The sequence below is a fragment of the Myodes glareolus genome, chromosome 11 (assembly GCF_982192425.1).
Source record: "Myodes glareolus chromosome 11, mMyoGla1.1, whole genome shotgun sequence".
Taxonomy (NCBI): Eukaryota; Metazoa; Chordata; class Mammalia; order Rodentia; family Cricetidae; genus Myodes; species Myodes glareolus.
This window is the reverse complement of record NC_142036.1, coordinates 56,336,480-56,355,629: the sequence shown is the minus strand read 5'-3', so window position 1 is coordinate 56,355,629 and position 19,150 is coordinate 56,336,480. Positions and strand designations below refer to the sequence as shown.

Here is a 19,150-nt window from a genome sequence, read left to right as displayed (position 1 = left end):
AGGGAGTTCCAGAATAGCCAGAACTGTTACACAGAGAAACCTTGTCTCAAATCAATCAATCAATCAAACAAACAAACAAACAAAAAGCTAGCTAAATCAGAACATCACATAACCAGGAAACAATTTTCTTTTACTTTTTTTTTCTTTAAATAAAGATGCCTGAGCCTGGTGGTGGTGAGGCACACCTTTAATCCCAGCACTCGGGAGGGAGAGGCAGGTAGTTCTTAAGGCCAACCTGGGCTACAGACAGAGTTCCAGGACAGGCTCCAAAGCTACACAGAGATATCCTGTCTCAAAAAAATCAAACCCAAACCAAAACAACAACAACAACAAAGATGCTTGATTTTCAAAGCTACCCCATGTTGCCATCTTTCTTTTTTTTTTTTTGTTTTTAAAGATTTATTGTTATTCAGGACACTTCACTTCTGACTCTAACATGATTCATATCTGATTCTGAGTTAAATTCTCAAAAAGAAAATGTTTTAAATAGACTCTAATGCCTTTTGTGGTGGTGCACATGCCACAGCGAGTGAAAGCTCAGAGCTGGTCCAGCTCCCTAGTCACATGGTATGCAGGGCACTGCAACGATCTGCTGCAGGTGTCCGAGATCATATCCGGACTAATTCCGCTTCATTCGGGCAATAAGAGAACGAACAGCTTGGTTTTGTTACTGTTTTTCTCTCTGTCACTGAATGCATGAATTTAGATTTAAATTTATTTATTTATTTAGGAACAGATAGTGAATGTGCCACTGGTCTTTTCTAGTTTGAAGAAAAGGGGAAGAACAGGATTTCCCACGACTAATCCTGAGTGTGTCTGGTGCAGCCTCACACTGACCGTGTCATTTCCCGCGGGTCTCAGATAGCCGGTGCCCAGAACCGAGTGCAGACAGTCGTTCTGTGGTTGTTGTTGTTTTTAATCATTTTGTTTGGTCAACACAGTATTGTCGTTAATTTTAAAAATAATACCTGAAATAACGTTTTAAATACTTCACTGGTATATTGCCTTAAAGGCTTTCACTCCTCCTTCCCTCCACAAACAAAGTTTCCAGATACCAGGGTTGGGCCAAGGCAAAACATGCAACACTTGGCAAACCTCACCATTTACCTCACCGGGCTTGATGCTAGCACATGAAAGCCTTTGCTAGGGTTAGGAAGCCCTCCTATCTGGATAAGATTGGCACAATGTTAGACTTACTGCCTAACAACTCAGAGATTCACAAGTCAACTACACTCAATCTAATATTTCAAGAGTTTAACCTTACCTAATATAAAAAATTGTGATGGGGTGGGGAAAGAAATGTAATGCAAACGTGCTTCATCCTGAATCAATAGTTCTTTTTTAAAAGATTTATTTTATTATGTATAGTGTTCTGCCTGCATGTTTGCACACCAGAAGAGGGCATCAGATCTCGTTATAGATGGTTGTGAGCCACCATGTAGTTGCTGGGAATTGAACTCAGGACCTCTGGAAAAGCAGGAAATGCTCTTAACCGCTGAGCCATCTTCCCAGCCCTTGACAGTTCCTTAGAATCCAAATGTCCTCCTTATTCACTTTGTACTCCTGTACCTGCACACAAACCCCTCAAATATTTCCTGAGTGAATAAACATTTGAAGTATGTTTTTAAATTACTCCATTTTCACCTTTCAGAACTCTAGAGAGTCTCCTTTTCTCTTTCTAGTCTTGGATTTGCTCCTTCTTAGGAAGTGTGGGTATCCCTAACTGAATGTGTGCGGAGGATGTGGAAGAAGCCACCATGGTCAGGTTGTCCAACTCCCAGGTCCGGGCCTGGCGCTAGCATGGTCAGCTGAGATGAGGCTTGTAGACAGGCTGGCTGCGCCTCTCCACCTGGAGACTGGCCATGCACTGTCTAGATGAGCAGGTCACAGCTTGAAAAACAAGGCAATGGCTGGAAAGGAACCAGGCAGGTAGGTCGGGGAAAGTTGGGAGCTAAACTCAGTAAGGAAACCAAGGAGGAAAACGTGGGGTTGACCTCCTCTGCTGAAAGAGAAGCCACAAAGGTCAGACCGAAGTCAGGAGTGTCACCGGGGATTACTCAGAGGGCACCATCAAGAGCTGCTCCCCACTTCAAAGTGCTCTGAGGCAGCTTAAGTTTTGTAAGACCTCTCCTTAGGGTGGCTCAGTCTTCTTAAAGGGATCTGGAGCAAGAAGCGCTTTGGAGTTGATCTAATAAACCCGTTTGTGGCAGGCCAGGAGACTCAGAAGTGACTGTGTACCAAGGAGATGTTCCTGGTTGTGGTGGTGAGGATGGGGGGGGGGACACACTTACACAAGGTATCGTTATGAAATAGCCAGACTGTATTTTCCACTATGTACTGTCGCAGTTAGTGACTACAGGTGGTCCACCTATGTGGTAAGTCCTCTGCTCACCGATCTTCAGGGGCCATTAGCCTCTGGAAGGCTGCTCACCCTCTCACACTAAGCTAACAGCACTCCCTTGGTCCAAGTTCGAGAACTGACTCCATTAGAGGAGTTAGTACTCTGCTACATTAAAATCTGTCTTCTGCGCACTGCCTCCTTTCAGGAGACGGCACATGTCATCATCAGCATTCACATCTGCAGCGCCTAAGGCACCTGGCACAGTAAGTAAAGAATCTGCCCTGATTCAAACAGAAAGTGAACCTGTTTGAAGGCCACTATTGGAAGCAAAGTACTTGTTAGGAGCTTGGGAAAATAGCAACTGATTTCTTCTTCCTTTTTTTCTTTTCTTTTTTTAATGTTCATTTTTTTTTTTTTCAAGACAGGGCCCTGACTGTCTTAGAACTCACTCTGTATACTGGGCTGGCTTCTAACTCACAAAGATCCATCTGTCTCTGCCTTCCGAGTGCTGTGATTAAACACCTACACTGCTACACCTGGCTCAATTTCTTCTTTAAAAAATGTGTGCACATACATCAATGTTTTTAATACTACATACACCACATCTGTTTCACTCAAAGGACTCAGAGGTCAGATTTGGAGAAAATATCCAGATTCATTCTCAATCTTCAAAATATGTGAAAATCTTGAAACATTCATATAAAAATTCATATAAAAATTGAAAAATTTACACAATAAAGCCTGATAAAAAGTAATGGGCTCTTCGTCCTGATGTTTCTAATACTGACAGCTCCTCACAGCGGGCAGAAGGACCCTTCCAGATCCCGACTCTCAGCGCAGGGAAAGCCTGTGATCAGGCTCTATATGGAAAGATCTTTACGTCATGCCCAAACCTGGAGAAGTCAAAAGGACTTTTTTTTTGTCTTTTCCAAACAAATCATTAAATTTTAAAGAATTTTTTCATTAGTAGATAAAATTAGTATGTTAAGCTGGTATGCCTTTTTGAAGTTTACAAATTTGTTTTATTCTCAAAGGTCATCCATGCCAGTGAAATTCTAACATATTAGCTTCACAATCAAAACAATAAATCCATATAAAGCTATGAAATACAAAAAATTTAGTGTGCTTTAATAAAATACTCAGTAAAAGTTAGAGAAAGCTATTATCTTAGACTGAGTTTCCTGGTACCAAGTTCCATCATAAGCCCTGGCAGACCAAATAAAATGGAGTCATATCAGCAAACTAAACTGTTTATCTACTCTAAAAAAAACAAGAGGCAGAAATAACAGCCAAATCTCCAAACTAAGCAGATGTAGTCAGTGTGACAAAGTACCATTTTCTGAACTAGCAGGAGAGAAACTAAAACTAACCATGTGCTCTGTGTACGGGAGAGAGGGAGCCAGGGGGATGGGTAGAAGAGAGGGGCATTCAGCTTGAAGAGTTTTGTCTGAGGAGTCAGGAGAGGTTTGGGGACAACTGCTAAGGAAGAGGGTCAGCTGGGTATTTTCTCTGCCTCTCTGAGCTAGCAGGTTTTTGCCCCAGCATCTGGCTCACAAGTCTTTATTGGTAAAATCCAATGATTGAGATTTTTCTGAACAACAACAAAAAACACATAAGATATTTTACAGATCATGGGATAGGAAAAGATTTCTCAAACAGAACACTAAAGGCACTAACCATAAAAGGAAAACATGGGGCTAGCAAGAAACCTGACACTAGAGAAATTCCCAGGAATCCACAAGGATGACCCCACCTAAGACCCTAAGCAATAGAGGAGAGGGTGTCCGAACTGGCCTTGCCCTATAGTCAGGTTGATGAATATCTTAAATGTCACCATAGAACATTCATCCAGGATCTGAGACCTACATCAGAGCACTGGGCTGAGCTCCCAAAGTCCAGCTGAAGACTGGGAGGAGTGAGAATATGAGCAAAGAGGTCAAGACTATGATGGGGACACCCACTGAAACTGTCTTCCTGAGCTCACCAACTCCAGCTTACTAACTCCAGCTGGACTGGGAAGGAACAAGCATAGGTCCAAACTAGTTCCTCTGAATGTGGGTGACAGTTGCATGGCTGGAGCAAACTGAGGGACCACTGGCAGTGGCACCAGGATTTCTCCCTACTGCTTGTACTGGCTTTTTGGGAACCCATTCTCTTTAGATGGATACCTTGCTCATCCTAGATATAGTAGGGAGGGCCTTGGACCTTCCACAAATCAATGTGCCTTACCCTCTCTGAAGAGTGGATGGGGGTGGGATGGAGGGGTAGGTGGAGGGAATGGAAGGAGGGGAGGGAGTGGGAACTGGGATTGGTATGTAAAATGAAAACAGTTTGTTTTCTTTTAAAAAAAATAAAAGAAAAAGAAGAAAAAATAAAATAAAAGGAAAACATCCACATAAACTGCTAAATTGATTATATGAAGAACTTCTGTTCCTCTGAAGATACAACTAAAACAAAAGGGACACGCAACAGAGAGGCGGAGATGCCTGTAGCAATACTTAGATAAACTGACAAGTATATACTGATATACGCAACAAATACATACAGATCATGCAATGAACCTCTAAAGTTAGTAAGAATTAATAATTATAAAAGAAGAAAAAAACTCAATAGATAAATGGTCAAACCACTCACATAGGAACTTCAGGAAGGCTTCCAAGTTGGAAATAAGCACATGGAAGTGTGTGACACCGAGTCACTGGGGAATTATAAGTTAAAAGCATAATGTAATGTTAAAGTTTGAGACGCTAAACTAAAAACACATAGAGCTCTATCATACCAAGGATGCTCAAAAATACTTGAATTTGGGAACACTGTAATTTTTCTGAAGTTTTGGATTAGGCATGTTCAACTGGTACCGCCTATGTAAAAACATCCTCAAATCTGAAGGATTTCTAGCCTACTGAATTTTCAGTAAGACAGATTCAGATTGTACCACAAACCCACAAATGCTTCAGTGGAACAAAGCCCACATGTCTACGAACACAGAGTAACTGGACTCTCTGTGACTGTCTTGGATAAACCGAGGCACCGTGGAAAACTTTTTGGCAATATTTGCCAAAGCTGGACATAAACACATGAACTGCAACCTGACAATATCTCTCTGATGTAGAGACCCAATAGCAGTATTAATGTTTCTTACCAAAACACATATTCCAGAATGTTTATTCACAGCAGTATTATTTGGAATAGCTTATGGGAACCACCATGTGCACTAGGCTGGTCAGTCACTCACCCTGCAATATGGTTCCTTCTTTTTTATCTCCTCCTGTTGGATCAGTCTCAAGCCTTGGACTCCATTCTGCAGACCTCTCTCATACAGGGCCCGAAGTCTGGGGATTTCTTCTTGCTCAACAGCTACTATTAGCTTCAGAAAATGACAAAATGCATGAATAGTTAAAATATCATCAGTTATGAAACATATATAAAGTCAATGTAAAAATCACAAATTATCACCTGTATCAAACAAGGTTGATATAAAGTATTTTTTCTTTCATAAACCTCCTCCTTTTGTTCATTATTTTATTTCTTTCCTTTATCAAGAAAATGTCTTAAAAAAAATAGTATTAAACTAATGTCCCCGAATGTGAAATGCAGCCTCAATTTCCATTTCTTGATAGGAGTTGCAGTATGATCCCAGCCACATACAACTCTTATTGTTATTACTCCATCCCAGCAATAAGAGAAGCACATGTTCATGCTTTCTTTTGTTGCTTTTTAAGATTCATTTTATGTGCATGGGTGTTTTGCCTACATGTGTGTGCAGTGTCCACAGAAGGCAGAGAGGGTCCTGGATCCCCTGGAATGGGAATGATAGGCAGTTCTGAGCCACTACATGGGTCCTGGGAATTGAACCTGGGTCCTCTGCAAGAGCAGCCAATGCTCTTAGCTGCTGAGCCATGTCTCCTAGTCCCCTTTACATCTTTCAAAGTAAATACCCTTCTTATTTCTATGAGTAAATGTAAAATGCTAGCTCATAAAAAGGCAGTCAGTCATCAGTATAACGGACACCACTCTCAACAAGCTAGTCTTTTGTTGTCTTGAAATAAATTATAGTCTTTACTGATGCAGAGAGAATTGCATTTAATCAACTTTCTTCAGAACTCTTGTGTATATTTCTTTTTTTAAAATATTTACTCATTTATTATGCATTCAATATCTGCCTACATGTGTGCCTGCAGGCCAGAGAGGGCACCAGATCTCATTACAGATGGTTGTGAGCCACCATATGGTTGCTGGGAATTGAACTCAAGACCTTTGGAAGAGCAGGCAATGCTCTTAACCACTGAGCCATCTCTCCAGCCCCCTCTTGTACATATTTCTGGGAAAGGTATTTGAAATTGAGTTTCTTCTTATTTCACTGCAAGGCAAAACACAGACACACATTCACGGGTATATTAGCATGCATAAGTCCCTACCTCATACCAAAGAGCCAACAGAATTCCCCGAGGTAATGCTTTTGGCCAAGGTACAAAGGTTACTTAAGTCAATAAATGATTAACTTTTTAATAAAAAATTAGTCAAAGGATACCATCAAGAAAGCAAAAAGACAAATCACAGAATGGGAGTATTTGTAAATCTTAAAGTGGATAAAGGTTTGCCGTCTTGACCTCTTACAACCCAGCCTACTTCCTTTTTTTTCCACTTAACATTCTGCCAAGGCATTTTCTCACATTACTAAATAAAATAAAATATGTAATGCATTTTTTTTCAGAGCTGAGGACCAAACCCAGGGCCTTGTGCTTGCTAGGCAAGAGCTCTACCATTGAGCTGAATCCCTGACCCTGCATCTTTTCTTTTTAATGTAATACATCTTTCATGACAATAATGAGCTTTCAGACTTAAAAATGTAGAGAGAGGACATCACGATCAACCTTATGAAAATAAGCCTCACAAGGGTGGTATGAACAGCTAACCATACCACAGAAAGCACACATTCAGATGCTGAAACTGTTAGGAAGACACTTCCGAAAACGACTCACAACAACAACAACAGCAACAACAACAAACCTGAGCTGAAACACGGCAAGTAAAGTGAATAAAAATTTCCAACAAATGCAGTGTTGGCGCGCACCTTTAATCCCAGCACTTGGGAAACAGGCAGGAGGATCTCTGTGAGTTCAAGGCCAGCCTGGTCTACACACCTGTTTGAGTTCCAGGAAAGCCAAGGCTACATAGACAGACCCTGTCAGGAAAAAACAACCAACCAACCAACCAACCAGCCAACCAACCAACCAACCAACAAAAAACTAAAAGCAAAAACAACTTCCCTCAATGGAAGGCCAGAGAGCAAAGACTTAACTCATGAAGGTTACCACGTGTTTAAGAAAGAATAAACGCTTTCAAAAAAAAAAAAAAGATGAAGAAACATTTGTAAAACTACTATCATGAGGTCAGTATACTCCCATACACCACTGAGCTACACCCTCAGCCCTCATTTGTAAACACAGATGTAACAATCTTAGGCAAAACAATAAAACTAAATGCAGCAACATATAAAAAGGGCTATATGCCATAACCAAGTAGTGTGTATCACAGGAAGACAATGTTAGGATTCAGGCATTATGCTGGCCCCCATCCCTGGCAGGATGCACCCAGGGTCCTACGGCTGATGAAGCACTACACAGTCTGTGAATAGGTGCAAAGGTCCCTTTAAGAGACAAACTCTGCCCACGCCCTCTCTGTTGTTTCTCTGAGGCAGGTCACTGCCTCTCTGTCTCTTTCTCTTTCCCTCCCTCCCTCCTTCCCTCTCCCCGCGTCCCTTTCTCTGTTTTTTCTCTACCTTCCCAATAAACTCCCTTCCCATGTAAGCTCTGTCTGATGGCATGTTTGTCCCCCATCATGTGGATCCATGGGATTCACAGACAAGATCAACATAATATCCAAAAGTTAGCTACTGCATGATGCACTATATAGTAATGAAAGAGGAAATAAGAAACTCTCAAAAGATATCTCGGCTGGAAAAAGCACGGGCCACCAAGCCCAGCCACCTGAGTTTGATCCCTGGAAACTGAAAGGTGGAACAAAAGGATACTTCCCACAGGTTTCTGCTAACTTTTATATCACGCCACAGTATATAAGCCAAAGCATGTGGCAACTCTCTCTCACACACATACATATACACTAAATAAATGTAAAAGATAAACAAATATAAGACATCCAAACTGAAAAAGAAAATTAACCTACTCATAGATAACAGGATCCTTTAGGCAGAAGAGCCCAAGGAACATACACACACCAAAACCTGAAACAAATGACATTAGGGAAACAATTCTCTCATAAAAGTATCAATAAAAATAAAATATCGAAGAAAAATTAAGAGGTGGCAAGAGTTACACACTGAAAACTATAAAACAAGCCAGGTGGTGGTGGCGCATGCCTTTAATCCCAGCACCCAGGAGGCAGAGATAAATGGACCTCTGAGTTCAAGGCCAGCATGGTCTACTGTGTGAGTTTCAGGACAGCCAGGGCTACACAGAGAAACCTTGACAAGAAAGACGAGAGGGAGAGAGGGAGAGAGAGAGAGAGAGAGAGAGAGAGAGAGAGAGAGAGAGAGAGAGAGAGAGAACACTCTAAAACAGCTAAAAGAAGTTAAAGATCTAAGCAAATGAAAGAAACCCATACTCACAGAATGAAAGAGTTAGTTAATATTGTCAAGATGGAAATATCTGGGGCTGGAAGACAGCTCAGCAGTTTAGAACACTTGCTGCTCTTGCAAAAGACCAGGGGGTTCCCAGCATCCATATCAGTCAGCTCATATCTGCTATAACTCCAGCTCCAGGAAATTCAATGCCCTTGTCTTGTCTCCATGGATACACATATACACACACATTTTTTTAAAAAAGCCAGGAAGTGGTGGTACATCCCAGCACTTGGGAGGCAGAGGCAGGTGGATCTCTGTGAGTTTGAGGCCAGCCTGGTCTACAGAGCGAGTACCAGGACAGGCTCCAGAGTTACATAGAGAAATCCTTTCTCAAAAAAACCAAACAAACAAAACCCAAAACATTAAAGTTAGTAATGTTGTCTAAATTGACCTACATATTAACACAATTTCTATCAAAATCCCAGCTACCCTTTGGGAGAGATTAACAAATAGCCCTAAAACTTCATTTGGCTATTCAAGGATCCCCAACTAGCCAAAGCAATCTTAAAAAATAAGTATTAAAGTTAGGGGACTTACATCCTGTATATAGAGATAGACATATATACTAGTGGGTAATATGAGAATCTGTATTTACGTTCAAATGATAGAAGGGTGTCAAAACAATTTCTATAGAAAGAAGATACTCTCCAACAAGTGATGGTGAGACACATAGGTACCTACAAACAAAAGAACAAAGTTGAATCTAACACACACCAGATACTAAAACTGATTCCAACGTAAGCAATGAAAGATACAAAAACTCTTAGAAGAGAAGCGCAGAAGCCAATCCTTATGATCTGGTATCAGCTGGTGATTTCTTAAATATGATCCAGGAAACATAAGTAACAAAAGAAAACCCAGGATCTTGTTAAAATTCCAACCCTTGGAGCATCAAAGGAGATCATCAGGAAAGCCACAGTGAAGCCTACAAAACAGGACAAAATGCTCAGAATCACATTGGTAAAAATGTTTTCCCTTTCATGGTTCCTTCTTCTGAGATTCAGTTACTCACAACCAAACACAGTCCAAAAATATTAGATGAAAGAAAGTTCCTGGGATGTGGAGCAACACTCTGTCTGCCGTATCCAGGTTGTATTTGCCACACAGTCATTAGTCACTCTGCCGTCACCTACAGCACCAGATGGACCGACAGGGTTTTATCATGCCTGTGTTCAAGTAACTGTTATTTTATTTAACAATGGCCTCAAAAAGCAAGAGTCATGATGCTGGCAAGGACTTCCTAACATCACAAGAAGGAGAAATACAGCACAACAAGGTATTCTGAGAAAGACAGAGCCCGACCACACTCACACAGCTTTTAGTAGAGCATGCTGCTAAAGTTGTTCTTTTAATCAAGTCATTGTTGCTAGCCTCTTATGTGCCTAATTTTATGTTAAATTTTATCATTGGTATGCATGGACAGGAAATGCTAAGGTTCAGAAAAAGGACAGAATAAAAGGAAAGACCAAAAGTAGTGTCTAAGGCTTCAGACATTTGTGGGAAGTCTTAGAACACATTAGGGAGGACTAACATATATTGAATTTAAAATATATAGAGAGCACTATCATTCAACAATAAAACCAAAATTACACAATTTTAAAATGAGTAAAAGATTGAATATACATTTCTTTAAAGAAGCTAAGCTAAATGACCCATAAGCCCATTAAAGATATGCAAACAGGTACAGCAATTCCTCTTCTGGGTGTAAGTCCAAAAGAAAGGAAATCAAGATACCTAGAGAGAGCAAAGGCATCCTATGTCCTTTGCAACATTATTCACAAGGAGCAAAGATAGAAAAGCAACTAAGTGTCCCGCAATGGGCAATAAAGAAAATGTGGTGGGTAGGCTTGCGTGGACAATCCGAAAAAAACTAAATTCATGAAAGGAGCCAGTTAAATGGTGGTTACCAGTGACTGGGAGTAAGTGAAGATGGGGCAGATGTCAGTCAGAGACGATCAAGTGTCAATAAAACAGGAAGAATAGGTTCAGAAGATCCACTGTGAACATGTGACCGCAGAAATTACAATGTGTCGTATTCTTGGAGTCTATTAAGAGAACAGATTTTAAAATAGCAAGTGTGTGAGGTAATGCATATGGCAGTCAGCTAAATATTGTCATTGCAAAATGCCTCTCATGTGTATTCATGCTATCACATACATATTCACATGTTTATGTTGGACATAATATGTACAATTTTTGCCAATTAAAAATAAACTTAAGTGGGCTGGAGCGATGGCTTCATGGGTAAAGTGCTTGCTAGGCAAATATGAAGACTTGCGCTTAGCTCTCCAGCACCATGTAAAACTGGCCTGGTGATGTGAGTCTGTTATCTCAGTGCTGGGGAGGGAGACACAGAAGAATGACATACCCCTGGGGCTCATTGGTCAGACATACTAACCAATCAGTGAACTCCAGGTTCAATAGCAGACCCTGTCTCAAGAGATTGGGTGGAGTATGATAAAGAAACATACCTGATGTTGCCCTCTGGCCTCCATATGTACACAAGTGTGTGTACATACACACACATCTTTCATACACATAAAGAACAGGTACACTGTCTTATTAGTCACTGCAATGAGGAAAGTCAGCTATATTGTTATAAAGCTATAGTTTCACTTGGGAAACTGAGGCAGGAGACTTAAATGTTCAAGATTGGCCTCATTAATTACCAGTGAAAATGTGTTGGGGGTGAGGACATGGGTCAAATAATCCACCAAAAGATTTCATTTATATTTTCTTTATTATAATGGGCAAACTCACGTAACAGGAATGAGAAGTCCAACCTCAGGTGTGTAACGTGGGAACTAGAGAGTGAGAGAGCCCCTGGGCGGGCTGGAGGTTTACTCTGGGTACCCAAAGGTCATGCCTTAACCTGTCCAACCTCTTAAAGGTTATTGACTGACAGAGGTTCCCCATCACCTCCCCCTTTTGTAGAAATAAGAGAGTTCCAAACCCAATACAAAACTATATACACTAGGAACAGATATCAAGTAGAAAATTAGAATTACAACTGGCATAAACAATATTAAGTAAGGAACACATGCTTAATGTTTTAATAAATATTCTATCCTAAAGAGTCTAAGTCTTGCATTGGAAATGGCTTGGCTAAATCATAAGAGGAAGGTAACTACGACTATCTAATCTTCAACCCCATCGAAGGCCTGAGAAGAGAGATAATATTACTTGAGTAGGAAGGAAGTGCAATCAAGCAGCTTCCAAAATGTGCAGTATATAACAGAGACAACTGGCTACCTGAGCAATCACCCAAAGTCTCATTTGCGATGTTGAAGCAACCAATTGGCTAAGGCCTAGAGTAACTGACAGACCATTTTTAGAGGCAGGAAAACTTTTAGAACTGTCTTACTCTGTCTTGGCAAGTCTTTTTTTCTTGTTTCCTGCTTATCTAGTCTGAACACCATGTACTTTGTCAGTGGTCGAGGCATGGGCAGTTCCTTGCCCAAAGGCCAATTGTGCCAAGAAGAAAACAAACTGGAGTGTTTTCGGTGCTCAAGATTCTCTCAGGAATAGACTGGTGCTGTCAGGAGCAAAATTGTGTCTCACAACAACAGAACCCTAAGTTATTTAAATGCCATGTTCTACAGATCTTTGAAGTGTTGAAGATTACCTATCTATGCATAATATAATCTCTATGTATCTAAAGAACCTAATTAATCTGACTATATGTACAGCAAACATGAGTAACTATTGACCTATAATACTTAATACCTATAACTTAAAGACTAAGACTTCATATCAAAATATTAAATAATCTGTAAATAATTGTGCAGTAAATGAGGACAATGACCTCAAAATGTAAACAATGTATAAGCATCTTGATAGGATGTAGGAATATAAAATGCAATATGATAACTAGATCGTAAAATTGTATCAATATACAAAATGTCTTAAACAGAGGTAAAAACATTCACACATACAATCTGACAAAATAATTTTGCATAAGTATACAAATATTGTAAACAGAAATAATAAATATAATTTGAACTTATATCAATATACAAGACTCTATACCAATGTAAATTGTCCATAAATAATAGCTCATAAGTATTCACTCTATTACTCACTATTATTATTATTAGTGTGAGTAAGTTCATACTAAATTATCTGTTATCCCATTTAAATTTTCCCTCTTTCTTTTTCAAGGAGATCTCTGGGCCTACATAATTTCCACCCCAACCCTCTACTCTATACAAGTAATAATCAACCCGTAAATGGTGTCCCCAACCCTGAGGACAAACTTAGGTCACACCCTAACCTGGTCCAACCTCTTAAACATCATTGGCTGACAGAGGTTCCCTGTCAAAGATGCAACCATAACATCTGGAAAAGAGTTTGGCAGTTCCTTTAAATATTAAAGATGGAGTTCCTACCAGAAATTCTACTTCTAGAAATATTCCACTGAGAAATGAGAATGGGTTTCCATAAAAGTTATATATAAATACCTATAACTGTATTATTTATAACAAAAAAGCAGAAACAACTCAAATGCATATCACTAATAAGCACCCAAACAAAATAATAGAGACAGCGTAAAAAAGGATGAACTAATTAATGCTATAACATGGATAACCTCTGAAAGCATTATGGTAAGTGTGTATCTTTTTAAATGTCACAGAATATCACATGTATTCTATATGACATAATTCTATTTATAAGATATGTATAAACTGGGTAGTGGTGGCGCACACCTTTAATCCCACCACTCAGGAGGCAGAAGCAAGTGGATCTCTGTGAGTTTCAGGACAGCCAAGGCTACTCGAGGAAGCCCTGTAAAAAACAAACAAACAAAAAAGATACATAGTGCTGGGCAGTGGTGGTGCACGCCTACAATACCAGCACTCAGGAGGCAGGGGTAGAGGCAGGTGGATCTCTGTGAGTTCAAGGCTAGCTTGGTCTACAAAGCAAGTTCCAGGACAGAATCCTGTCTTGTCCAGGACAAAGAAACCCTGTCTTGAAAAACCAAAAGGAAAACAAAGCAAAAAAAAAAAAAAGATACATAGTATAAAGCAAGCAACTGTATAGAGACGGAAAACAAAGAAGTTATTAGGCACTCAGGAGATGTAGGAATGGAGAACTGACATATGGTTTATTTTGAGAGTAATAAAAATATTCTAAAACTAGTGTTGATAGTGACACGACTCTGCTTTATAGATAAAGCAGATAAAACCCCTATCCAAACTAATCAAACGGCAGAGAGAGAACATGCAAATTAATAAGATCAGAAATGAAAAAGGGGGATATAACCACAGACACAGAGGAAATTCAGAGAATCATTAGATCTTACTACTAAAGTTTATATGCCACAAAGTTGGAAAATACACTAAAGTTTGTATACAAACTTTTCAACACTAAACCCAAGGAAACGCTAGTTACAAACAAGCCACGGCCCGAGTGAAACGCTGTACCTTGCCACATTGCCTGTAGGGAATTCCCTTGAGGTTACAGTACTCATAGATGAGGGCTGCGCCTTCTACACACAATTTAGCTTTCAGAGATTCGGGTTTATAGTAAACTCCACTATGTATGACCCCACTGTTCCGTCCAGTCTGGTGAAGAGCTATAAAACAAGAGAGACAGGGTCAAGAAAAATAAATGACTCACACAAAACCTAAGAAGTGAACAATTCTACATGTAGCTAGCAGAGGCAACATCATTTAAAAATGCCTAGATTTGTTCTGCTTATTGGCAATTTCCTATAGCAGCTATTAATGTTAAATAATTCCTGCCCATTTCTGACTTTGACTTACGCTTTGTTTGAACACCACTTTAAAGGTCCCCCAAGACTCTGTACGTGATCCCAGGCCTTCTCTCTCTCTCTGGAGGAAGGTGGCGTTGTTAGTGACAATAGGGACACTCCTAAAAGCCGATGGAGAATGGGCATAAACCTGGGAGGACTACGCTGCTTCCTGGGTACCGGTGTACTCAACCTCCAGCAGCACATGCAGAGTGTGCCCTTGTGTGATCCTTAGTCTCCCCACCCCCTCTCTTCTTCCTACCACCTCACAACCCCTCAAAACAACCACTACCATGTGAGCCCTTGTCCCAGACTTTCGAGAGACTCCAAAACAAGACACAAACATCAACATTTTTCATCACCAATTCAGCCTGAAAAAGATGAGCAGGTTCCCAGCAAGCTGACGGGATACAGACCTAAATCTTTCTCCTTTTCCACAACACCAATTGAAAGGCCGGGGTGTTTCAGGATGAGTGTTCTGGCAGAGGCAAGCCCCACAATTCCGCCACCGACGATGACGATATCAAATGAGCTTAAGAGAAAGCAAGTCTTATGAATTTATGTTTCCAGACCTCACCAAACTTCACTTGTATAATTTTCATTAGTGAGAAATGAAAGTACAAATTTATAATAATATATGTTATTTATATATTATATAACAACTATCACATTACATATTATATGTTGCTTATATTATGTATAATGTGTAATATACCATGCATATAAGAGATAATAAGATAATATATATACACGAACGTATCACATTGTATGATAAAATCAGTGTTAAGGGTTCACTTACATAAGACTCTCAAAATGACAAAGTTTTCTGATGGAGAATAGAGTAACGGCCAGGAGTTAGGAAGAATGGAGAGATAGGATGTGGTGACTAGAGAAGGGGAGAGAACAAATCTTGTGGTGTCGGAGCATCTTAGTTACGTATTTATCCACAATGAACCGTTTGTTGTGCGGACAGAACACACACACACTGTATGTACATACTGTTAACACCACAGCTGCCATGACTCCAAAGCATGGCAAGGCTGGACCAGGCCCTGCTGCTCACTGCCATGGCAGCAAAGCATCACCTGCAAGAAAACTTGAAAGTCATCTAACAAAGAAGATAATTTGAGAATGTTCTCTATACACCAGAGAAATGTTCACTTAATCAAATATAAAATACACACACACAAAAGAATAGCCCTGATATTCTGAATCAAATAGAATCTCAGAACAAGAAGAATCCAGGAGTTGAACTTGATTTCCTCTGCAGTGTCATAGGTTGAGACACGTACATCCCAGTCTTCACAGGCGGGGTCCTCTAGTTCCTCCTGTTCTCTGATGGCCCACTTTAGGGGATGCTGATTCCACTCAGGGCCCACCCGATGGAGTCGATGTTCTTCACCTCTCTCAAGACAACCTCTTTAAGGGTCTGTTTCACGGGTGTCCACACGCATGCTCTTTGCACCATCCTTAAAGTGAGATGCAGCTGAGAGTGGCTCTTAATTTGGGGCTTGTCACCAGACAAGCTTCCCACAAGCATCTAAGGAGCTGCATGGTCGCTGGGGGTTCAGATCCCTAGCGGTGCTGGATCTCCTTTGGGCTTGTCTTTTCTGTCAGCAGGCTCATCTGTCTGGTAAACTGCAAGCTGCACCCTCCTTTTGACCCGAAGTTAGTTCAGCTCCTTGGTGGGGCTTTCTTTTCCTTCCAGGCTCTACCCACCTAGACAGAATCAGATGTTGAGGTTCTGCTGGGACTAGAGTCTTTGAATGAATTTTCTGTCCATTGTACCTTCCTCAGCTTAGCTCCAACCATGATGGCGCATTTATCATTTATCATGAGCTCCTGGGGAGCAGGGAGGGAGGTTAAGAGGGAGGTTAGGGTATAAGTGGAACAAGGGGTAATGAGGATAGGGGCCCACTACGTGAGACAAATGATGGGTGCCCCATGGAAGGATAGGCTATGGACAAGGTTCTGCTCTCCAGACATGATGTAACAGGCTGCCAGACCTTAGCACAACCGACGCCATGTTGGAAGCACCGTTCTGACCTTAGAACCCAGCATGTAGGCCTCAAAACCTGCCAATGGAATGAAGACCGAGTCCATCCAAGACCTAGTCCACAATTCCAGCATCCAGGAAAGTTCCTAAATGCACTAACCTTGCTTTTTGGCTTCTGTAGTTTCACTTTCATTGATAATAAAAGGGTGTCATCCAGGATGTGTTTTGGGGCATACAAGTCAAAGAGCAGAGAGGTTCGGGGCTGCATGACTTGGGCAGGTTCCCTGTGCGGCCACTGGCTATGGCAATGTAGACTTTCTACTCAGCTTTAAGAGTGTCCAAGTCTGTTATCCGGTGGAGTCACCTCACAATAGTATTGCCAGTGTTTCTTCACTTGTCTCCAATGCAGATCCATTTCCTCAGGGAAGAGTCATTCTAGATAAAAGAGCCTTCTTAGGAATTCATGATGTCCAGGGCCAAACAGCCCTGCACTGGAAAATGTAGTTACCTTTTCTTTATTTGCAGAGTTGGAGCCATATCCCTCCATAAAGTGAAGCACAGACATCTGCCCACTAGCAGAAGATGAGTTCAGCTTTTGAAGACTAATCGATCACAGCCAGCTGATCGTGTAGCTTGACCCCATTCTAGGGTATCATTGGCATTCTTGTAATAGAGGCTGGTCTGGCTGATCCCTCGCTGTCCACACTTGACTGGTGACACTGTTGCCCATCACAGAGGCCAGCACTTAAATATACTGTCATTTGTTTTGCTCCCAGGGCAGGCACTGTAGCTCAATGCCTGACTAAACTTCATCTAGCCTCAGAAGGAGCTGCCTGCTGGACTCTGCTATCTTGGTGGGCACCTGTGCCCAGGTTCACAATGGGATATTTCGATGCCCAAATTGAGGGGATCATACAAAGTCTGATTAAACTTCATAGAGCTACACACAGAACACAAAGTGCAGAAACCTGACCATGTATGCATTGTATCAATATTAATTTTCTGGCTTTGCTATTGTACTATACTAACACTGGAAGAACGGTGGGAAATGGAGAAGGCAACATAAAACCATTCTGTGATTTTTTTGCAACTTCCTATGGATCTACAATTGCTCCAAAGTAAAAAGTATACAATTTGGGGTGGGGGAGAGGCTAGGGAAATGGTTAATTGGTAAAAGGCTTGCTGTGCACACATGAGGACTCAAGCACCTTTATGTAAAAGCTTGGTTCTACCCATCCTTGGGGTAGGTAGGGTAGGGAGGCACGCAGCTCCCTGGCCGGCCAATCTCCATAAGAGATCCGTCTCAAAAGGTGGAGCAGGTGGGGTGGCACACACCTTTAATCCCAGCACTTGGAAGGCAAGGGCAAGTTGGTCTCTGAGAGTTGAAGGCCAGCCCGATATACATTGGGAGTTACAGGACAGCCAGGGCTACCAGGGAAACCTTGCTTCAACACCATTCTATGGGTCTTCGACTAAAATTTAATGTGTGGCTTAAACAAAAGCACCACTGTGACACTGTCCCTCTCCAATGTCTTTCCATACTTTTGTCGTCCACTAAAATCATATTCACACGGCTGGCTCACCTTCCTGTCTCAAAACAACCAAAAGCGTTCCCCCTTAAAGCTTTCGCATACAACACTGCATTTGTCGGCTTTCCTAGGTAGCGCACGGTAGGCAACTGGGTTGCTTCCCAGCTACAAGTCTAATGTGTGCAAGGAATTGACCTACTGAAGCCTAGTTCTGGATCTTCCATGCAACACAGGGAATGTTAGCTAGCTAAGAATCAGCGTACTTATTTACAGTGTACTAGGTCCCTTAATCCTCAAAATGTTCATCTAGGGGCCAGACTAGGATCAAATTCACCATTCAGCCTTTAAAGTGGTTAAGAAACGGAGAGGAGGGTTGTGTTTGGAGACAAATTCGCTCCTGACCCTCCAATCAATACTGCCTCCCCCCCCCCCCGATTCCCGCTCACAAATGCTGCGGATGAACCCTGCAGGTTCAGCAGCTCCTGGAGTCCAAGGCCGGACCACAAAATCAGGACTTCATCCCCAGGGACAGAGACGACGAGTCGGATCCAATTCGAGACATCTCAGAGGGGAGCAGCAAACGCAGGCCACCGTCACTCACTTACCTAGTGCTGGAGCTGCGGCCACCCCCACACAGCAACCCCGGGCCCCTAGGCGTCCGCTCGCTTGCCGGGAGGAAACCCCCAGCAAAGTGACAGCGGGCCAGACCGCAGGCAGCGCCTAAGTAACGCAGGGTCGGCCACATCGCCTTTGCCACCTTCCCTTCCTCAACCCCAGCAGCAGCAGCCTGAACGACTCTACGACTCTACGGGTGAAGCGCCCCGCTCTCCAGCCCCGCCCCCAAGCGAGGGCCAATGAAATGCACGGTTTTGGCTTTAGTGGGCGTGGC

At 41.7% G+C, this 19,150-nt stretch overlaps 1 protein-coding gene across 2 annotated transcripts in view; it reads right to left on the bottom strand.

Moving 5' to 3' along the window:
* The window catches only part of L2hgdh (L-2-hydroxyglutarate dehydrogenase), a 35,983-nt gene extending 16,911 nt beyond the window's left edge, over positions 1 to 19,072 (bottom strand). The window contains exons 1-4 of one of the 2 annotated variants that reach the window (XM_087911788.1): positions 18,867 to 19,072; positions 15,153 to 15,268; positions 14,408 to 14,559; positions 5,577 to 5,708 (exon numbers count right to left, since the gene is read on the bottom strand). In XM_087911788.1, the coding sequence (XP_087767914.1) occupies positions 5,577 to 5,708; positions 14,408 to 14,559; positions 15,153 to 15,268; positions 18,867 to 19,006 (540 nt within the window). In that variant the 5' untranslated portion in view covers positions 19,007 to 19,072. The remainder of the gene's footprint in view (positions 1 to 5,576; positions 5,709 to 14,407; positions 14,560 to 15,152; positions 15,269 to 18,866) is intronic. The other variant, XM_087911787.1, reaches the window with a different exon arrangement.
* Positions 19,073 to 19,150: the final 78 nt, after the last annotated feature.